This window comes from Coregonus lavaretus, assembly GCF_964263955.1.
Source record: "Coregonus lavaretus genome assembly, contig: HAP1_SCAFFOLD_1249, whole genome shotgun sequence".
NCBI classification, from domain to species: Eukaryota; Metazoa; Chordata; class Actinopteri; order Salmoniformes; family Salmonidae; genus Coregonus; species Coregonus lavaretus.
Window position 1 is genome coordinate 78,971 of NW_028165089.1, and position 23,967 is coordinate 102,937.

Genomic DNA, 23,967 nt, shown 5'->3' on the forward strand with positions numbered 1-23,967 from the left:
TAAATCTGTTGTAAGTTCAATTGTAATCAGTCAAATCTGAGAATGGAGCTGTGTGTTTTGCTGGGGCCATTGTTTGGGACTGCTGCAGGACTGCTGGGGCTAATGTTTGGAGAGGGACTGCTGCAGGACTACTGGGGCTAATGTTTGGAGAGGGACTGCTGCAGGACTACTGGGGCTAATGTTTGGAGAGGGACTGCTGCAGGACTGCTGGGGCTAATGCTTGGGGAGATAATGCTGCTGGACTGCTGCTTGCTACTTCTAATAATCTGTCGGAAAATGACCTCTTGTGAACTTGAGCGTCTCTTTAATAATCCATTTAGCTCTGTAGGACCCTGCGGAAAATGGAAGCCCCCCGCTCCAGCCAGTCTCCGTTCCGTAGAGCGAGAGAGAACGCAAGACAGAGAGAGCGCAGACTCCTCCTCATTCTCCGGTGTCAAAGTTGACATCAGCCCCGGAGCCGAGTTGAACCGGAGCCTCGTGCCTGAACGGGAGAGCGAGCTCACATCATTCAGTGGCGCATGCTTCACGGAGTTATGTACCTCGCGCTGTCTTGCCCTCTGAACTGCCTGCCATCATGGATTGCAAACCGCGCGCGAAACCACTACTACTTTGTATTTTTCTGTTCATCTTGTCGTTTATTTGTCCAGCACTTCTGATCATCCACCCGTCCAATGAAGGTAAGAGTGAGTGAGGGTCGGATATAAAAAGAGAAAGGGTAAAGATCCATGTTAGAGAGGGGAGATAGGCTATGTGTTCGCTCCCAGAGAGAGAGAGAGAGCTGTAGGCTGCAGCGGCTCGTCTTGCAGTCTGGACCCCAGACATTTAAGGTTGTTCTGACAGCACTGATGCTGTGGATGGACGGGACAGCCAGGGCATGTCATGTTAGACCATTCGATAATGTCCAAACATTGTCACTGCGGCATATTAGCACATTTCTAAATGATTGTGTAATTATTTTAACCCACTCTGTGTTGATCCAAAATGGATGTAATGTAATAGAAGGATTGATGCACGGACTCCGTGTGGCGTTTTAAACTCTCATTAAGAGCTTTGGCCGGCTGGTAAATCGATGGAAACTGGTATTGGATGGGGGATCACGATAATCAGCTTTAGGCATTTAACACTGGGGTGTCCGTGCATCTAGGTTGGAATTAACGATTGGTATTCCACAATTCTTCTCCAAATTGTGAGAATAATACATTTTGAAACGTGAATGCAGAAGTGTAGATTTTGATGTTTGGTATTATAACTCACGAATGCCCATGTAGGCTCTTGTCCCACAACAACAATACCGAGTAGAAGCAGGCAGTTCAAGCGCTGTAGCGCACAGTAAAGAACCAGAGGCAGGCAGTGGACCTCCGCTCCTCTTAACCCAAGCTGATCATACATTAGTCTAAATAGATGTGTATTTAGAAAATGCAGCCTATTCATATGAATTAGTATTCATTCACACGGATAGTTTATTGGATTATATAAATATGCCCCACTTTGTGGAGATGTGCTCGAAGGAACACGCACACTCTCCTGATTGATATCCCATAGCGCGCTATTCGCAAGGACTCATCCACTCGATATGTCCAATGCTTGACTAACCCATTGGCTACTTTTCCTTGTATAGGCCGACCTCGACGGGTTGTTTATTATCGCGCCGCACGCACACACTCTCGACAGGTTGTTTATTATCGCACCGCACGCACGCATGCACGCACACGGTCAAGTTATGAAATTATTGGCCTATAGTTCCAAATGGCAAGGCTCCTCTGTAATTGCTCTTTGATTGAGAAATTCCTGTAGGCTACTTGGACCGTCAATAGTGAGACAAAGCCAAATACTAATCAAAGGGTGAGCTCAGTAAAATGAAGCTATTTATTGTCATGCTATTATTGACTTGTTATTACATGGAAATAGGCTTCGCATTAGTTATAGGCATAATCAATTCAAATTATAGAACATGTTATAGAACATCTGTTCCCTTACGAATTGTGACATAATTGAACTGTAAACATATAGGCTATAAACAATTGAAGTGAATAAATAGCCTAAGACCTTGAAGGCACACAACCGAAAACATGCGAGCGACTAGACAGCATTTCCCCCGTAGGCCTATTCTTTGTTGCAACAGCGTGGCCATATATATAGTATACAGCACGAAGCCTACACCATAGGCGACCACAGCATCACTTTTGTGTTCTTCTTGTAGGAAAGGACAACGCTTGAATATAAAAAAATGGCTTGAGAATATGGTATCAAAATGAACAACGAATAATGCTCAAAGGTCAGACAGATTAGGTCTATGGGCCAGCGCGAGAGGTCAAAGTTAAGGCCACATAAAACTACTTTTGTCTTTGGGCAATAAAAATGCCTAGATTTCAATCCATATCATAGCTCTTTAACATGATCAATGTATTATAACGGCAAGGAATTACTATTGCTACAAATCAGTTATTCCTCCATGCATGTAAACTACTGGGTAGAGGCGCGTATCGCCTCATCTCATCTTTAGGCCTATATTGTTGTCTAATTCACATGTAGGCCATAGGCTATACAAACAGTTAATAAACCAAGCGTGGAGATTATGAAGTGACTTTTGTTTTTCGATTTGATGTAGGCCTAATTACATGTATGGGTCTCTGGGCAGCATATTGGGATTGACCGGACACAATTTATGTGGTTTGTTTTTAGAAACGTCTGATATTTTGAGGGGATTATTTAATCTTTGATATTTTCGATTCTACAGCACATGTTATTAGTCTATCGATGTCTGCTTTGACTGTTTTGCACTTTTTTTTCACCTCACTATTTCCAGTAGCCCACACAGCTCGATTTCGGCAAGCCAGACGTCGACATACACAGTATAGTCAAGTCAAATATAGGCCTAGTCGCTCTATTTTTGTTAGCCTTATTATTGTTTAGGCCTATGTAGGCTATGTCATTATTTATTGTTTATGAAGTTATTAGTGTCTCCTGTGGTGCTAGAATAATCTAATAACAATTGGCTATATATCCGTTGCTAATTACCTATTCTTTTCGTAGCCTATAGCTTATTGTTTATAAAAGTATGTCATCGTGCAATGTATGGCCATCCGCAACACCCGGTCTGTCTGCCAGAGAGTGTCAGTATCGAGCCATTCTCACCGTGAAGCCTCACGCTCTAGCCTATCTGTTTCTAATAGAAGTATCAAAAACACTTCTATCAGAAACAGAAAATGCACACTCTGCGGAGGATGAGAGAAGAGAGGAATCGTCTCCCTGTTTGATGCTGTTTTTGTGCTCGAGGTACGGTGTCATCGTGGCCTGGTTAAATCAGAACCCCCTCCTTTCCTTTACAGGCTACACTGCATAAGTCCCTTTCATAAAGAAAACTTTTAGCACAAAGCCACATTTTCTCCGTTAATTTTAAAATTCAAAGAACATGGAGCCACCATATCTGGTTTATTTACTTTTATGAGTGCAGAACTAAAAATGGGGACTTGGCTATATAAAAGTTGATCTTATTTTATAAGCCTATATAGCTTTGTCCGCAACATTTAGGTTAGGCCTATAGGCTATGCATCTATATTTGCAGGGCAACATTTATTTAATAGGCTACATATTTGTGAAGAAAATGTTTATAGGTTGAAAATTACAATTAGGCCTACCTCTTTTATTAATTGACCATATAGTTGTTATTGAACAGAACAGAGAATATAGGCCTAGACTATTGGTCAGACATGTATATCTATAAGGATCGACTGCAAGTAAGTTTTAGAACATTTCTGTTTTGCCCTCTTCTTATGTATTTATTGTACTTTTGTATTTTGTATTTGTAGGCTACGTGTCCTCTGTCTGTTGGTCAACGTGTCCAGACGGAGAGTCAGTTGTGATTTAGGCTACTCTTTTTAGGACATCCTTTACCGTCCTATTGGAAATATTCGCTGCATGTTGTTGCCAGATATCATATCTATCATTTCAGAGCATACAAAGTCGTAAATCGACTATAGTAATACAGTCCAACAACTGTTCAATCCGTAACGCCCTACTTTGGTGCTTGTAGCGGAACAACGACTTGCATGGCTCATTGGGCTGCATTATATAACACCCATATCCTAAAATAATACACAGTGATATAGGATAGCTTTAGGACAACTTGACCGTGTGTGTTTTGTGAACGCTCAGAATAAACTGTGAAGCAGGTGACATAGTCATGTTGTAAGGGCGAGGGAAAATATGGACGTTTTAGAAGTTTAAAACTAGCCTATTAAATGACTAAGATTCTGTCACCTTTTATGCTTCCTCTCAAGATTTAGAAGTTCATAATGTTAATTATATTAACGATAATTACACAATATCAGGCTATTCATAAAACTCATTAATTATAGGCCTAATGATCATGATGATGACAATACTCTTTAATTAGCCTACATGTATTGTTTATTGTTATTGCTAACTTCTAGCTACTCTTGTGTTTATTTTATGAAATAATAGTTTTCAACAACGTCGGCAAGGTACAATTTCAACATCACACACATGCTTCGCCTTATGCATGACCAGCATTTTAATGTTAAAATAGATTTTAGGGATCTGAAGTTACCCCATCAGGCCTTCAACATTATAAATGTTCATTTATTTATTTACTTATGCCTATATATATTAATTGTTTTATTGTTTCGTTTGAATTAACTTATACCTATTGCAACACTAGACAATTTTAGCAAAGTTGTTCTCAGTACTTCCATGCTATATTTTTCGCCACATCATTATACCGTCACTATTGTTTCATCTGAGGCTGTTTCATCAGGACCTCGTGAGATCTTCAAAACCCATGGCACTTAAAACCAATTTGAACTGACATAAGAAAAATATATTGCTTTTTGCAGATAAATATATTGTTAAAGTTTTTGCAGGATATTGTACTATTTTAAAAGCCATATGAATGCTAGATTGTTAGTGTTCTAAGGCGAAGGCCTGCTGCGAGGTCAGACTATTCTGTGATGGACCAAAACTTGGTGACGCGATTTTTTCCACTTTCCACATAAGGTAATGGTAGTTTTTATAAAGAAAATGTAAAATAAATCAATATAAAGAACAACGAACTGTGAAATACCCCTTAACGTAGGCCTGCCTATATAGACTCATAATTCAACTTGAATTATTGGCTGTTCGGAGAAAAAGCTGCTGTGAATAGGGCGCGACCTATATACTGAATTGTATCACCATGTCCATATATTCATGGTTTCAATAGGCTATGACATTGATCAAATGTGTATAGGCCCACATGCTATTAGTCAAGGTTAGTAGCAGGACAATGGATAAACTCCCTCCCATAAAACAGTATGTCCCTGTAATCCACAACACACAGAGTTATAGCGGTGACTCTTATTTCATATCTCCTCTCCTATCTGTGCAGGCTACCTGCTATACACACTCCTGTTTACAGAAGCAAATAAATGTTTCTGCCATTTAGCTGTGCGGGTCTAAAGCCATAGTCATGGGCGAACTTTGGTGAGCTACGACACTGTGTCCCGTATTGCAATTAGTCTACCCCAGGAGTAGAAAGTAATACGGCCGCTTTTAGGATTGTTAATTTTAGGGGGGATAATTTGGCCAGAATTTGTGTGATATTGTCTAATCAAATCAAATCAAATATTGTTGGCCTATTGGCTTGATTTGAAGGGGGATTCTTGCACCAACGGATCAGTGTATTTTCTCAGTGTATGTTCTCTTTGAGCAGTGAGTGCGCAGCATAAAATGAAAGAAAGGCTTGGTAGGCCTACGTGTAGCCTATGTGTGCGGGAGCGCGTGCGTGTGTGAATAGGCGACAGTGGTGAGTCTGGCTGCGTGATGCGCGGTAGTTTCTCTCCCCACCCGGGCGCCGGGAGGCGGTGGTATTTTTAGCCGGTGGCAGGGAGGCCTTGCCCGCAGAGGCCGGGGCAGTAGCCCCGCTGGGAGGAGTAGAGCTTTGTGAGCGATGGTACCTTTCAGGGGGTCTGGAAATGTGCTTACGCATGCTCCCGCAAATATAGAAAATACGCTATAGGCTACAGTCAAGGACGGCATAACGATTTTTTGACAGGGGGTGCTGGATTTTTTTGGACTGATTTTGATATGTTTCTGCTTATAATTTCCGTCATTTTTGGTCGACTATTTGTTAGTCAACTTGTCTATAATTAGATACATGTATCTTCCCTTTTGTCATATGTTGCCCTAGAAGACTAAATAAACCATTGTACAACAGAATGTCATAGCTCGATAGGATGAATGCTTCAATCTAGTTGACATCGGTAAAGTTTTTTCTTTCGCAGAGCAAAGAGGTTTAGGGACTGGGGGGAAAATACAATAAGGCAACAAAAAAAAAAAAAACGGGAAAGATTTTCTGTGCAAAATGTTCAAATTGACCGTTGTAAGGAAAACGTGTTGTCAGGAAAACGACCCAACATGTTTCTGAGAAGGTTTCAGTTCGGCTTCGATGCATATTTTAAGTGGTTGAAATACTATCAGCTATTATGATGATTTTATGATGAAGACCGCACCTCTACAGATGGTATTTAACTGAGCATTGCATTCTTTCAAGATGAAGCAATAAATAATATTTCTCCACTCCTGTTCCCAAGTCCAAATCTTGCCTACATTTGGTATATCATTTTACTGCAAGAAATGCTTAATTCTGCAGGAGTTATTATTAAGGCTATGTGAGAGGTTATCGTCAGTGTCCAGATTTCAGTTTCCATTTAACCCATCCAAACAGTAGGCTACAGTTCCCTTGACATGCCATAGGCCTATTTGAGACTGTCGAATTTGTATAGCGCCTCAAAATCATCACACATAACATAGCCGGCACTGCTATCATCATATTTGACCACTTCACCAAATATTTTCCAAACATTACTTTTCAGGCCCTATCTTGTCTTTATTTTCAACTCTCCTTTTGCAGCTTTTGTCTTATTGAATTAAACTTCGACAATGTCCGTTTATAACCCCAGGGTCGTTACACAATTCCCTCCTTTCAAAGTGCGCGTCCTCGCGCTAGCCTACAACTCAATGTCTTACAGGAACGCGCTCACCGGCCAAGCACACGTACGTTCGTGGACGCAAGGTCCGATCACTTCTGACACCAATGTAATGAAACAGGCAGGGAGCAGGTCTCAAACCCTCAACCTCCAACGCGCCATCGACTGTGCCCCAAAAGCATGCTCCCGTGGCAGAGTCGATATCCGCGCTTTTAAACCCAGGGTCATTACAGTATTATTTGGCGATTGGCTGTGTAGGCTATTTGGCGCGCTACAGTTAAACCCTGAAGTTTAGGCTTATGCACTAATACCAGATAGCCTAAAATAAAAACCTCAATGTAGCTTATATAAATTGCACGACAATTATACATTTATTGATTTTTTTGAAAGATTGTTTCTCTTTATTCAACCCGCCTGCCACCCACTTGCCTTTCAGCCACACAATATTGAATGACCCTAAACTTGTCTGCCCCGATATTTAATGACCCTAAACCTGTCTGCCCGCAGATATAACCGCTGGGACTGCGGGTTATGAGTCAACCTGCGCATCACTACTGTAGGTATTGCAGTGTGAAGTGATGTATAGGTGGTGTTTATAGGTTATCCAATATCTCACAATGTACAGTGCATTCGGAAAGTATTCAGACCTCTTCCCCTTTTCACCATTTTGTTACGTTACAGCCTTATTCTAAAATGGATTAAATTAATTTCTTTCCTCATCAATCTACACACAATACCCCATAATGACAACACGAAAACAGTTTTTTTGACATTTTTGCAAATTAATAAAAAACAACAACAGATACATTATTTACATAAGTATTCAGACCCTTTGCTATGAGACTGGAAATTGAGCTCAGGTGCATCCTGTTTCCATTGATCATCCTTGATGTTTCTACAACTTGGAGTCCACCTGTGGTAAATTCAATTGATTGGACATGATTTAGAAAGGCACACACCTTTCTATATACCTTATATAGAAAGGTGTGTGCCTTTCTAAATCATGTCCAATCAATTGAATTTACCACAGTTGACAGATCCCACAGTTGACAATGCATGTCAGAGCAAAAACCAAGCCATGAGGTCGAAGGAATTGTCCGTAGAGCTCTGAGACAGGATTGTGTCGAGGCACAGATCTGGGAAAGGGTACCAAAAAATGTCTGCAGCATTGAAGGTCCCCAAGAACACAGTGGCCTGCATCATTCTTAAGTGGAAGAAGTTTGGAACCACCAAGACTCATCCTAGAGCTGGCCGCCAGGGAGGTGACCAAGAACCCGTTGGTCACTCTGACAGAGCTCCAGAGTTCCTCTGTGGAGATGGGAGAAACTTCCAGAAGGATAACCATCTCTGCAGCACTCCACCATTCAGGCCTTTATGGTAGAGTGGCAAGACGGAAGCCACTCCTCAGTAAAAGGCACATGACAGCCTGCTTGGAGTTTGCCAAAAGGCACCTAAAGGACTCTCAGACCATGAGAAGAAGATTCTCTGATCTGATGAAACCAAGATTGAACTCTTTGGCCTGAATGCCAAGCGTCACGTCTGGAGGAAACCTGGCACCATCTGTATGGTGAAGCATTGTGGAGTAAGCATCATGCTGTGGGGATTTTTTTCAGCGGCAGAGCCTGGGAGACTAGTTAGGATCGAGGGAAAGATGAACGGCACAATGTACAGAGAGATCCTTGATGAAACCCTGCTCCAGAGCGCTCAGGACCTCAGACTGGGGCCAAGGTTCACCTTCCAACAAGACAACAACCCTAAGCACACAACCAAGACAACGCAGGAGTGGCTTCTGGACAAGTCTCTGAATGTCCTTGAGTGGCCCAGTCAGATCCCAGACTTGAACACGATTGAACATCTCTGGAGAGACCTGAAAATAGCTGTGCAGCGACGCTCCCCATCCAACCTGACAGAGCTTGAGAGGATCTGCAGAGCAGAATGGGAGAAACTCCCCAAATACAGGTGTGCCACGCTTGTAGCGTCATACCCAAGAAGACTTGAGGCTGTAATTGCTGCCAAAGGTGCTTCATCAAAGTACTGAGTAAAGGGTCTGAATACTTATGTAAATGTGATATTTCAGTTTATTTGTAAGACATTTGCAAACATTTCTAAAAACCTGTTTTTACTTTGTCATTATGGGGTATTGTGTGGAGATTGATTTTAGAATAAGGCTGTAACGTAACAAAATGTGGAAAAAGTCAAGAGGTCTGAATACTTTCCGAATGCACTGTATGTGATTATTAGAGAAATAGTGTGTGTACATGCGTGTATGCAGCCAGGTCACCCGTGATACAAGTCAGTATTCGACTTCCACCCATGTTTGAGGAAGTCGGGACAGGACAGTGCTCACTGTTGCCCACTAGGGGCAACAGTGAGCCTCTGGTGCCAAAGGTTGCATGTTCAAATCCAGCGATAGAAAGTTGTTTTAAGCCTATCCCAAACCTTAACCCTTACCTTAAACTTTCAGAGTTAATACCTAACCTCAAGATTTCGGAGTTACTGCCTAAACTTAACCTGAAACACTTTGAAATTTGATGTTTGGAAAAACTTCGAAATTGGATGTTTGAGAAACATGGATAAACGTCTAATTCTGACGTGAGACTGTGAGCTAGTTGCATGCATGAGCTGTGAGAGGGGAACCAGCAGCAGCATCAGACACAGCAACACTCGGTGTGAATAAATCATGGGAGGAGAACATTTCACTCTGAACACAGTCACAACCTGCAGATGTGCCTGGCTGCAGACAGACTACCGCAGACCCTAACACACATACACAACCTGCAGTCACAACAGGCTTGTTCCCTAAATTCTGTGCCAGCCTTGGTAGACTAGAAGATTCCTATATCATATTGATGTGTTCCTGCAGACCCTGTGCTCACTGCCCAGCCTGTCTGCCTACAGCCCTGTGTACACCTTACTGCAGAGCTGAAATCATCAATAAAAGCTCATTCTCTACACCAGATGGAACTATTGGGCCTGTGGTTCTACTGTCTGTCTCTGTCTTTCCCATATTGACACACCTGAATGTCCCCACGTTGTTTGTTCCCAGACCAGAGACCAGCAGTAGCCTACTCAGACTGCTATTAATACTGTTCCTTACTGTTAGTTACCATGAAAAGACTGTGCTTTCTGAAACACACTGCGGCTAACTGACTGGGTAGACACACTGACGAGAGAGTGTGTCTATGTGTGAGTGTTTTGTGTGAGTGTCTGTGCATGTATTTGTGTGTGTGTTTGTGTAATGAGTGTGCGCATGTGGATCTTTGTATGTGCATGTACACGTGTGTGTGTGAGTGTGTGGGACTTTGGTGGTGATTTCCGGCCCGTGCAGCTGGAGAGGCAGTTTCAGATAGAGCCATCTAATTTTCTGCTCTCAAAATCCCTCGCTCGGCTCAATTTGAGATGGGGCCTGGCTCGTTGAGAAATGTAAATTGAAACCAATGGAGCTGGATGCTGCACTGCTATAATCTGGCAGGAGCAGATAGCTTTATTAGCTCTAAAAGGAGTGTGTGTGTGTGTGTGTGTGCGTGCGGGCGCTGCTTAGCTAGAACTTAGGTGAGCCTCAATGTTGTGGGCTTCATTCTGGAATGTGCTAATAGTCTTTATTTTCCTCTCTCCTCCTATATTCTCTCTTCTCCACTCTGTACTATCCTCGATCCTGTGCAAAGTGGAAAGTGAGGTAGCAAATCGATATCATTTCCTCTCCCCATTGGGAGCATTTTCAGAACTCCCCATAGAGCAGGAATCATAATCTAGCTTCAGCCGCGGGCCGATTTTTTTCTTGAGTGGATAGTCGGGGGCTGGAACATAATTACAATTAATTTGTAGACTGCAATTTGACCTCAAGAAGCTCAAACAGATATAATGTTTGACTAAAACATAATCATTTCAAACCTTGCTTACATTTGTATATGATCAAATGTGTCTCTCTGTTATGCGTGGGAATACTTGGGAACAGATTTCCTAAATTAAATAACTTTGAGCTGATTTCCTGGTGTTTTTATGTCCAACAATGTTTGTAAAACATGGGGGGACAAATAAAACTACCCGCGGGCAGCCAGTTGAGGAACCCTGCCATAGAGACTGACACAGAGCTTCACTCTCCTTTCAAACACTTCTTAGTCAGGATATCTGATCCCAACCTCCCTAGAAAACACAGATCTTGAAGGAAGATTGAATCAAGATTAAATTGGCTTTTTCCCTGCTCTGTTGTTCCGCTAGCGGCACTGCAGCCCACCAGAGGCCCTGGGTCACAGCTCTTATCATGTGTTCTGTCTAAGTAATTATAAAACGGGTTGTTTGGATGCTGATTGGATGAGCAGCGTTCCAAGCCGTGCTGTATTCGCTGACATAGGCCCACCTACACTATATATACAAAAGTATGTGGACACCCTATCAAATTAGTGGATTTGGCTATTTCAGCCACACCCGTTGCTGACAGGTGCATACAATTATCGAGCACACAGCCATGCAATCTCCATAGATAAACATTTGCAGTAGAATGGCTTTACTGAAGAGCTCAGTGACTTTGAACATGGCACCGTCATAGGATGCCACCTTTTCCAACAAGTCAGTTCGTCAAATTTATGCCCTGCTGGAGATGCCCTGGTCAACTGTAAGTGCTGTTATTGTGAAGTGGAAACGTCTAGGAGCAACAACGGCTTAGCTGCGAAGTGGAAGGCCACACAAGCTCACAGAACGGGACCGCCGAGTGCTGAAGCGCGTAAAAATCGTCTGTCCTCTGTTGCAACACTCACTACTGAGTTCCAAACTACCTCTGGAAGCAACGTCAGCACAATAACTATTCGTCGGAAGCTTCATGAAAAGGGTTTCCATGGCCAGGCAGCCGCACACAAGCCTAAGATCACCATGCAAAATGCCAAGCGTCGACTAGAGTGGTGTAAAGCTCGCCGCCATTGGACTCTGGCGTGTTCTCTGGCGTGATCAGTCACGCTTCACCATCTGGCAGTCCGACGGACGAATCTGGGTTTGGCGGATGCCAGGAGAACGCTACCTGCCCCAATGCATAGTGCCAACTGTAAAGTTTGGTGGAGCAGGAATAATGGTCTGGGGCTGTTTTTCATGGTTCGGGCTAGGCCCCTTAGTTCCAGTGAAGGGACATTTTAACGCTACAACATACAATGACATTATAGGCGATTCTGTGCTTCCAACTTTGTGGCAATGGTTTGGGAAAGGCCCTTTCCTGTTTCAGCTTGACCATGCTCCCATGCACAAAGCGAGGTCCATACAGAAATGGTTTGTCGAGATCGTTGTGGAAGAACTTGACTGGCCTGCACATAGCCCTGACCTCAACCCAATCGAACACTTTTGGGATGAATTGGAATGCCGACTGCGAGCCAGGCCTAATTGCCCAACATCAGTGCCCAACCTCACTAATGCTCTTGTGGTTGAATTGAAGCAAGTCCCCGTAGCAATGTTCCAACATCTAGTGGAAAGCCTTCCCAGAAGAGTGAAGGCTGTTATAGCAGCAAAGGGGGGACCAACTCCATAATAATGTCCATGATTTTTGAATGAGATGTTCGACGAGCAGGTGTCCACATACTTTTGGTAATGTTGTGTATGTCTAATAACACCATTCAGATCACACAATCTAACCATAGCTGTCTGTGATCGTTAGACAAATGTTTAAATTAATTTGAGAAAAACTAAATAATTACAGTTTTTTACAATCACTTTGGCACTAATTTCAGAACCTTGACGTCATTTTTCAAAACTCTAGACACAAAACTCACAACCAATGATCAAAATGCACATTTTTCAAAACTCTAACACTTTTTTCAATTGCTTGGATACAATACACATAAAACTAAGATCATTTGTTCATTTATCAAAAGTCACCTGTTCAATATGACACAACTTAACATCAAAGTACTACTATTTCAAAAGGCAATTCACACATTACATTTCAGATGAGTGTCTACTCATTTCATTACAATTATCCAACTATCAATTGATACAACTGCTCAAAATGATAAGTAACTGTTGCATTACTCTTAATGCATAGTTGTATGGAAACAGACAAACAATATTCCATGTTTAGATCATGAAAGTTTCAAAGTAACGAGATTCATTGTCACCAATTAGCGTGGAGCATGAACCAATTAGACTACATTATCTATGGATGTAATATTTCATCATCATTCTTTATCAGACACCGTTTCTATGGTCCCCTTGTAACCTTCCTTGATGAGCTCGATCAGGTCTGTAGAGCTGATGGCGTGACCTATGTCATTGTGTGGGATAATGTCAGGTTCCACCATGCTCATATGATGCAAGCATGGTTTCAGGCCCATGCACAATTGACCACCCTGTATTTACCCCCATACTCTCCTTTCCTTAACCCGATTAAGGAATATTTCTCCACATGGAGATGGAAGGTTTATGATAGGCGCCCTCATGAACAAGTCACTCTTCTCCAGGCCATGGATGACGCATGCAATGACATCACGGCAGACCAGTGTCAGGCCTGGATTCGCCATGGCCAAAGGTTTTTCCCAAGATGTTTGGCTAATGAAAACATCCATTGTGATGTAGATGAGAACCTGTGGCCAAAACCACAAGACAGAGTTGATGAAAATGTAGAAGTACAGTAATCACCCCTATGTTTTGCTTTTTACAGTACAAGCAAGCAAGTTGATGTTTTACAGTACTGTATTGTTTTTCATCAATATATTTCAGATTTTGTTCAATGATTCCACTGTTTCTGTGGTATTCTCTCTACTACTGCAGTACTTTTACAGGGATGTATTTACATGTAGTACCATAATGAAACATGTATCACCTATTTTGTACTACAATATTTAATGATTGTACGAACAATGACACAGTGAAACTATCGGTTGCTTGTGTGTGGGTGATCTAAATTAACGTTTCATTGGTATTTCACAATAAATTTGTTTTTGGAACCAATGATTGTGCAAGTGCAATAATTCTTTAAAGATATGAATGCACAATGCAATGTTTTGAACATTGGACAGCCTGTGTTACAAGTGATGACCGTTTTGAGTTTTGTGTCTAGAGTTTTGAAAAATGACGTCAAGGTTCTGAAATTAGTGCCAAAGTGATTGTAAAAAACTGTAATTGAAAGCTAGAATTGGTGAAATAATCTAATAATTTCCATATTTGCAGTGTAATAATGAATGTTGTACATATGTCCACTCAGAGCCCATGATTTATCTGAAAACCTAAAGATGCCATTATAAAGTTTAGAACGTGAGAGTTACAGGTGCACAGGGATTGTAGATCCAAAGATTCGTAACAGCATATGTGGTTTCCTGACCCTGCAGTACATGTGTATCAGGACTATAGGAGGAGGGACAGAGGAGGGACAGAGGAGGGACAGAGGAGGGACGGTTCACACAGCTGTAGCAGTGGCTCAACAGCCTTCCAGGTCGCCACAGACCCAGAACATCCCTTGCTTTGATACCCTCATCATGGAGGACAGCGCAGCAGGCTGTCTCTGTTTTGGTTAGCTTTAGGAAGTCCCCAGAGGGAAACAGTCCTGGTGTGTGTGTCTGTGTTCTAAGGAGTCCTGAGAATTGAGCAGCTGGGTAAATACTATCCTGGTAATGGCTCTTGACTAGAGGTCCCAAGGCCAGGTTTAGAGAGAAGGGAGGATGAGGCTAATTAGACATCAGAAGAATAGCTATTCAAAATGTCCACAGTGGTGCCAGGACTACCTGCTTTCCCATAGTCACTTCCCTGTTGTTATTCTCCTCCTCTCTACAGTGAACCTATTGGACTCCAAAGCCAGCCAGGGGGAGCTGGGATGGATCTCCTACCCATCACACGGGGTGAGTAGTAGACAAATGTATCATGGTTTACACACGTCTTTACATTCTATCGTGTCTTGTCAGCATTCTGTCCTCTGAGCAGATTTGTAGGTTTTAATGGTGCTAAGGACATTTCGAAACAAACAATACAAGCTTATCTTATTTTCTGTAATCCTATGAGCTAAATCAAGTGGTGTTAACCTATGCCTGTATTAGAAGCTAAATCCAGTGAGATTAACCTATCCATAGGTTAAGTATGTGATAGGCTCACCATATGGGTTGGGGAGACAGATTGTGTTTCTTTGTCTTGTTAAAGAGGAGGAGGATCAGCTTGTAATATGGTTTGGATTGTCGGCAAAAACAGAACAACAACACATGTCGATAAAGCCCTAACTAACATAGTAGTACAATAAAGCAATCAAACCTTACTAACTTAGTAGTACAATAACGCAATCAAACCTTACTAACTTAGTAGTACAATAAAGCAATCAAACCTTACTAACTTAGTAGTACAATAAAGCAATCAAACCTTACTAACTTAGTAGTACAATAACGCAATCAAACCTTACTAACTTAGTAGTACAATAAAGCAATCAAACCTTACTAACTTAGTTGTAGGGCTGGGTGATATGGCCAAAATATCATATCACAGTATTTCAATTTATTTTAAAGGTATGATGGTATTTGACGGTATTTGATGTTTTTGAATAATAAATAATACAAGTTCTAAATTTGCTTTATGAGTAGGGCGTGACCCTACTGTGGCAAGACATACATTCTAAGTGATTTCAATGGGTCTTTCTCCATTCTGATTGTTTTATACTGTTCAATTCAACTTCAACCAAAAATTATTTCCTGCACTTCCATCAATTTTTGCATTTTCTGCACTCATTTGAGATAATGTCCACACTGGGCAACAAAAACGAAGCCTTATTTTTTTACCAAATGTTTCAATTGCGATTTGACTTTCGATTTAGATCAAAACAGATCAAAACACTGTTCAAGCAACAACAAATGTGCTCCTTGAGTGGCAAGGGGCGGGGCTATGTCTGTGTGGAAAGCGGCATGGAGAGAGAGCGGAGAGGAATGACTTAAGTAGCAGTGTAAACTATAAAAATGGACATTACACGCGGCATATCACATTTAACAAACCAAACATTCAAATACTGTTATAGAAGGTAAAGTAAAAACCCAAACCGGTCTGTGCATCAATACCGATATATAGTCAAATATGGAATACCGCCCAGCCCTACTTAGTAGTACAACAAAGCAATCAAATCTTACTAGTAGTACAACAAAGCAATCAAACCTTACTAACTTAGTAGTACAACAAAACAATCAAAACACAAAACTGCATGACTGCCTTCCCTTCCCTAATCCACCTACTTCCTCCTGTGTCTCTACCAATGCCACGGTCTGAGTCTGCGTGTGTGTGTGGTTCTGTGTGGGGGTCTACTGTGTTTATTTGTCTACCCGTTATAGGACTGGCCTCGTGGGCTGTAGCAGCCAATTCCTCCTCTGAACTTTATTAAGTGTTGGCTGGCTGGAGCTGAAGGTAATCCACTCATTTGTTCTATAGAGCTGCCAGCCCTGGTTTCCCCCAGCTATATATTAACTACCGGCACTATAAAACCTAGAGGTTATTTTATAAGGTTGAACCAAACACACTTACAGAACACTGACTTTTAATGTTTCATGCTTATTTTGGACCGGGTTTGAGGCCAGGTTTGGGTAATTGACATAACCTTTGAGAGTGGGAACTCCTGTAGGTAAAGTTAGAAAGATTCAGATTCAACATGCAGTGAATGGGTTCAACTAAGGTACAGTACATAGATACACTACTGAATCATTCTGCAGAAACCACTGCCTGCTGTGGTCTTGAACGGTGAGAGAGAGGGGGATGAAGAGAGAGGTAGAGAGAGAGAGCTGGATGAAGAGAAAGGTGGAGAGAGAGAGAGTGCTGATGATCAAGTCCTCAAGGTGAATCATGGGTAATTACTCATGTCGTTGGCTGACGGCGGCTGATAAGCATTCTGTCCTGAGAGCCAGTCCTTCTGAAATTATTTCTCAAAATACGGTGGCATGGGGCCACACACACACACACTGACAGTGACAGATGGGCCCCTGGTCTTCTGCCGCTGTAAGCAAAGTGATACCCAGTGTTAAGGCACAAAATGCTCCGGTGTTACAGCAAAAACAGCACCCTAACCCCACTGTGCACCCTAGACTCATTCTAATTCAGTCATGGCCCTGGGGTGTGTGTCACGGTCACTCTGGTGTCGATTAGGAGTTCTTGATGACTCATTGTAGATTAAGATGTGGACGACCTCATCATCATGGTGCCCTCAGCAGGCCCATGTTTCACATCTTTGGAAGGAGAAATCCCTAACAATTTACCCCCACCAATTTACAGATATATTCCACATTGTCTGAGGAATCAGAGGAGGAACTCGTCTCCCACTGAATATCAAGTCTGGAATAATAAGAAACTCTATATGGTGCTGGGAGCCTGAGGTCTGGGCCTACAAAAACCTGTACATACTATGCACTCTTGGCATCGCCTTATCCACACTACATTACTGTTCTCCAGTCCAGAGCCTAATGGCACAGCTCTTTTGGCCAGCGTCCACCGCTCCTCAGTCTCCATGTATTGTAATACCCAAACTCATTTAGTCACCATAGCACCATATTCCCCCAAATACAAACTGACTGACTGACTGAGTGAGAGGCCCCCAGCTGCACTGGGAGAGAAGAGAAAAGCCTGTCCGTAAACGAGAGATTAGCACATGGTGAGGCCTGGAGAGGGCCTGCTATAGAGGGGGACTGTAGGGCTGTAGGGGGGGGGGGGGGGGGGGGGGGGGGTTATGTTATGGTTTCTCTCTGGTCAAAGCTGTGATGAAAAGCTTCTGAGTTCTGTCATGGTGAGCCAGATCAGGAAACTAAAGATGCTCTGCACTTGTTTTTTCTCTGGTTACTACCACACTGTGGGAATGGAGTCCCCTGTAGCTCAGTTGGTAGAGCATGGCGCTTGCAACGCCAGGGTTGTAGATTCGTTTCCCACGGGGGGCCAGTATGAAAATGTATGCACTCACTAACTGTAAGTCGCTCTGGATAAGAGCGTCCGCTCAATGTCTAAAATGTAAATGCAAATTAGAGAGAAAAATAAAGAAAGAAATTACTTGTCTCAATCGAGCAGCTGAACCGGACTCCTTATTGGACATTAGTCAGATCAATGAAGCTTCAGATTTCACCACTGACCTCTCTGTTGGGTCACAGCCATTGATATCAGCAGTCAGGCCCCATTACATTTCTAACCCCTGAATACATTGATTCAAACTGTAAATAATATACATTGTTTCAATTTTATGTTCAGAAAATACCTTAGATGGTTGAAAACAAGGCAACATCAAAATTATGTACAAATATATCTGTTATCTAAATGTCATTGGCCAGAAGCTGTGTCCCTCAGGCCTTTGAAGTGGCCTGTGAAGCCCGCTGCTTGGTCAGTTGGTCAGAGTGTCTGATCATTATGTGGACCAGCCTCAGTGTCTCAGGTTCCCCCTGGTTTTACTGCAGCAGCCTGCTCTACCTACAGCACAGATCACAGAGCCCTGCAACTCCCATCAGCCAGGGTTATGTCCACTCCCCCCCCCCCCCCCCCCTGACCTGGGGACAGGGGTCAGAGTTCAGGGGTAGGGTCTGAATGTTGTTTTATATCAATTAGTGTGAGAGAGTTGTCCTGACATATAGAAAAGTGGTGTTGCTAGTTTTAGACCCCTAACACTGCTTGACACTGGCCTGCTACTGGCCACATAGAGCACTTTCTGTCAGTCACTCTGTCACTTTCTCTCTCTCGGTGTGTTTCTCTCTGGAGCACACACACTCGTTCTCTCCTTTTAATAATGGAAACCCAGTAACTGTAATTCTGACCTCACAGGCATTTAAATTAAGAGGATGAGTATGGAAACTGAGAAACTTGTGTGTGAGAGTATATGCACTTGTATGTATGTGTGTGTGTGTTGTGAGTGTGTGTCTGTGAAGGCTAAATCACAGGGGTCATGTATATGATACTACCACAGGGCTGTAGACATGTCAGTCTTTTCTAACTAATGTAATTCCACTGTAACGTGATCAGGAGAAGGATTATAACGTTATTTCATATCTCCCTATCTGAAACACCACCTCTCCTTTCTCACTACCCCGCTGCCAGCGACTCAGCTAGCTGGCAGCTTGTGTGTGTGTGTGTGTGTGTGTGTGAGCATGCTTGTTGGCCTGCCTTCATAGCCAGTGCACACAGGGGAGTCGTGTTAGGGCTTTGCCAACTGCTGGTTTAACCGTTTCATTTCTCTCTCTCCTCTTTCCCCCTCTCTCTATCCCCTCTCCCCCTCCTGGTTGGTATCAGTGCTGTAAAGAGATAGTATATACAAGCCCAATGTCATCATCACAGCTAGAGAGGAGCGAGAGGCTGTACAGTTGAGAGATGACGTCTCATGCTGTGCATGTGTGTGTGTCAAAGACATGCAGAAAGAGAGGAAGAAAGAGTAAAAAGGAGGAAGGAATAGTGGAAAGGAGCGAGGGAAGGGTGAAGTCTGTCATAATGATGTAATGTATGGCAGGGGCTGGTCCATGTAATATGTTATTCTGCAGTGTATGATCAGCACATCGTATAAGAACTTTCATTTGTTTTGGCAGCAGTGGTTTAAAGCACAGTAATTCTCTGGAATGGGATGATACAGGCACACACACACACACGCACGCACACGCACGCACACACACGCACACACACACACACACACACACACACACACACACACACACACACACACACACACACGCACACGCACGCGCACACATACACACGCGCACACACACACACGCGCACACACACACACACACACGCACACACACACACACACACACACGCACACACTGCAAGTCTCAGTTACTCTGAGCTGCCACCTGGATTTCATTTCTAACCTCTGCTTCAACCGCCCCTCTCTAACCGCGCTGGCAAGCCTGTGTGTGTGTGTGATCCTATTCCATTGTGTGTGCATACCAGAGAACTCACACAAAGACAGCATTAGTGGAAAGAGCCAGCACTAACAATTACATTTGATCTATTTCAATTTGCATCATATCGCTCTACATGAAGACACATAAACTCATAATACTATAAACCCTGTTCCCTAGATCCCACAGTGATCTCCTTTCAGAGCGAGAGAGCAAGGTTTGTTCGTACCCTTGTGCCTTATGAGTGAAAGCTAAAGGTCTGTGGAAGGAGGAGAAAGAATCCTCTCTAATTCTGTAAAGAGACTTCCATATGTAGAAGATGTGTGTGAAAATAATACCTGGCTTCAACAGAGGCAATCAGAGAGAGGGAGGGAGCGCAGAGAAGTTATGGTTGTTGACAGAGCAAGAGAAATGGGGGACGGATAAAATAAGAGAAATTATGAATGCTGTTGGTTGCCAAGTAAATCACTATTATTGTAATAGAAAACACACTCTGTTCATAACTAAAATGAAGTTCCACTTACCCAGAGCAGACATCTGTGTGTAGGAGAGACTCATTCATTCATTCAGCCACTCACTGACTGATGGAGAATAATGTAATTTAAAGCCATACATTAAAATAAGTGTCACTTTAGCCACAATAATAACCATTGTTCAAGTGTTTCCCTATTCATCACAGCTTTGATTCAAAGTTTAACCGTTGGGACAGGGAGACTAAACTACATGATGCATGATTATCCTGGTGTGTTTAGAATAAAGAAATGGAATGACTTTCTTTCTCTCTCCCCCTTTCTTTCCTCCCTCTCCCCCTCCCCCTCTCTCTCTCTTCTCAGTGGGAGGAGATCAGCGGAGTAGACGAGAACTACACTCCCATCAGGACCTTCCAGGTGTGTAACGTGATGGAGTATAGTCAGAACAACTGGCTGAGGACCAACTGGATCCCACGCCAGTCAGCCAAGAAGATCTACGTGGAGCTAAAGTTCACCCTGAGAGACTGTAACTCCATCCCCCTGGTCCTGGGGACCTGCAAGGAGACCTTCAACCTGCTGTACATGGAGACAGACGAGGACCAGGGCAGCCGCTTCAGAGAACACCAGTTCTCCAAGATCGACACCATCGCTGCAGATGAGAGCTTCACCCAAATGGACCTGGGGGACCGCATCCTGAAACTCAACACGGAGGTCCGGGAGGTGGGGCCTGTTACCAAGAAGGGCTTCTACCTGGCGTTCCAGGATGTGGGGGCGTGTGTGGCGCTGGTGTCAGTCAGGGTGTACTTTAAGAAGTGCCCGTTCATCGTTAGGAACCTGGCCTCCTTCCCTGATACGGTGCCCATGGACTCTCATTCATTGGTGGAGGTGAAGGGCTCGTGTGTCAATCACTCCAAGGAGCAGGAGCCACCACGTATGTACTGTAGTACAGAGGGAGAGTGGCTAGTGCCCATAGGGAAGTGTCTGTGTAACGTCGGCTATGAGGAGAGAGGGAGCTCCTGCCAAGGTAAGACAATTTTACTACTCCCTGTACTACTTTTGTATTCTGTATTTCTTTTTTTCTTTTGCCCTCTGGTTTTTTCTCCCCCTCTTTCTTCCCCCTCTCTTTTTATTTATTTCTTATTTTATCTCTCTTTCACCTCCCTAACTCTCCATTGCTGAAATATACATTCCTAGTCCATACTGAACATAGGCTCTGAGTGTATATAGTACCTTGTTATGTTTTGAAAGCACGGTTTCAGCTGTGATAAAGTTCTGATCTATTACACAGATACACACACCTCATATCTATCGGCCATCTCTGGCCTTCGCTCTAACCACTAGAAGCCCAGTATGGGATGTGTGTATGAGGATTTGGTGAGGAGTTCTGTGTGTGTCTGGTAGAGGGCCCAGCTTGCAGTAGTTATATCAGTGAGCTCCTCCTCTCTCACCTCATCAGGATGGAGGAAGGACCAGTTCTCTGTGGGTCTGTCTGCTGTTGGAGGCCATGAAGAGAGGGGGATATCAGAGGAAAGGGTGTGTGCTGCTGAGGACTGGGACATGATGGGGATCTGGGCTGGTGTTTTGGGTGTTTTGACATGGGTGGAGGGCTGGGAAATAGGCCTGGAGAAGATTATGTTATATGATATGGTGTGTGCAAAGATATGGTGATATGATGAGATGGTGTGTGTAAGGGGAACTTTTTGTTCCAATTGGAGAACTGTGCCCAGAGAAATGACTACAGCTCAGAACGCCAAGAGACCATCTACTCCTCTTCTCTCTTTTCAGAAGGGAATGTTTTCTGTGTTGAGCGCTGTGTGAAGATATTGATCCACTTTCAGTACATTCACTATTCTATGTATGAGTGAGTGGAAGGATGAATGAGTCATGTTTAATTGAAGATCAAAGGTAATCTCCTAGGTCAAGTTCTGGTGTCAATGGTAAGAAAGAGAGAAGCTCCTTCCCTTCCTGTCCCATTCTCTGGAGAGAAACAAGTGAAAGGAAGACAGACAAACCTCTCTGGGTCTCTCAGTCTCTGGGTCTCTCGGTCTGTCGTTCTCTCTGTGTCTCTGTCGCTCTCTCTCTGTCTCTGTCTCTCTCTCTCTCTCTCTCTCTCTCTCACTCTCTCTCTGTCTCTGTCTCTCTCTGTCTCTGTCTCTCTCTCCTGTCAGTGTGAGTAGTGTGAATGTTTGGGTGTATTTGACAATCTCTTATTAGTTTCACTGACTGCTAATGGAGTCTAATAAGGGCTTATGTTACGCTGGTTGTGACAGCTGCACTGTGACACACACACACACACACACACACACACACACACACACACACACACACACACACACACACACACACACACACACACACACACACACACACACAGCCCCCCATGTATAGCGACAGTGAGGGGCCCAGTGCGCAGCTCAGCCCCCAGTGTTAACAGACAGATGAGTGTTGAGGGGCCAGTGTAGCGTGCGGTGGGTAGCAGAGTGGCTACGCTAACACTGGGATATGTTTAGGTTTCCAGAACTACTTCTCCTATTTGTGTGTGTTTTTGTAACTCTGAGTCAGATGTAGAGAAAGGCTTTACTTCACTGAATATTTCATGGAGCGTGTTTTCTTTTAGATGTGACGCAGCATCTTCTATTTGTCTTTGCAGGGTGTGTTTATGTGTGTGTGTGTGTGTGTTTCTGTTTGTACTGCGTGCCTGTGTATGTTTTTATTTTTGTGATTTTTGGGAGGGTCTGTGTATGTTTGTATAGGCCTCAAATAGTATTTTATTTGTTTATTAGGATCCCCATTAGCTTTTGCAGAAGCAGCAGCTACTCTTCCTGGGGTCCACAAAAACACAAAACATGACAAGCAACAAAACACTGAAACACTGAGGGACAAGAAAAGTCACACAAATGTAAAATACAATGATATACAGTTGAAGTCGGAAGTTTACATACACCTTGAAACGTAGTATTTAACAGTAAATACATTTAACAGTCAAAACTACAGTATATGGTGTTTGTGTGTACAGTTGAAGTTTACATACACCGTAGCCAAATATATTTAAACTCAGTTTTACACAATTCCTGACATTTCATCCTAGTAAAAATGCCCTGTCTTAGGTCAATTAGGATCACCACTTTATTTTTAGAATGTGAAATGTCAGAATAATAGTAGAGAGAATTATTTCTTTCAGCTTTTATTTCTTTCATCACATTCCCAGTGGGTCAGAAGTTTACATACACTCAATTAGTATTTGGTAGCATTGCCTTTAAATTGTTTAACTTGGGTCAAACGTTTTGGGTAGCCTTCCACAAGCTTCCCACAATAGGTTGGGTGAATTTTGTCCCATTCCTCCCGACAGAGCTGGTGTAACTGAGTCAGGTTTGTAGGCCTCCTTGCTCGCACATGCTTTTTCAGTTCTGCCCACAAATGTTCTATAGGATTGAGGTCAGGGCTTTGTGATGGCCACTCCAATACCTTGACTTTGTTGTCCTTAAGCCATTTTGCCACAACTTTGGAAGTATGCTTGGGGTCATTGTCCATTTGGAAGACCCATTTGCGACCAAGCTTTAACTTCCTGACTGATATCTTGAGATGTTGCTTCAATATATCCACATAATTTTCCTTCCTCATGATGCCATCTCCTGCAGCAAAGCACCCCCACAGCATGATGCTGCCACCCCCGTGCTTCACGGTTGGGATGGTGTTCTTCGGCTTGCAAGA

The 23,967-nt window shown here is 43.1% G+C and overlaps 1 protein-coding gene across 1 annotated transcript; it reads left to right on the forward strand.

Annotated features, from left to right (window-relative positions):
- Window positions 1-574: 574 nt before the first annotated feature.
- LOC311116277 (ephrin type-A receptor 3-like) lies at window positions 575-21,280 on the forward strand (the record flags this gene model as incomplete). Its single annotated transcript, XM_084191381.1, has 3 exons — window positions 575-677; window positions 14,733-14,797; window positions 20,620-21,280. Coding segments are annotated over 3 exons (829 nt in total), but the record flags the coding sequence as incomplete, so codon positions are not given.
- Between the last annotated feature and the right edge of the window lie 2,687 nt (window positions 21,281-23,967).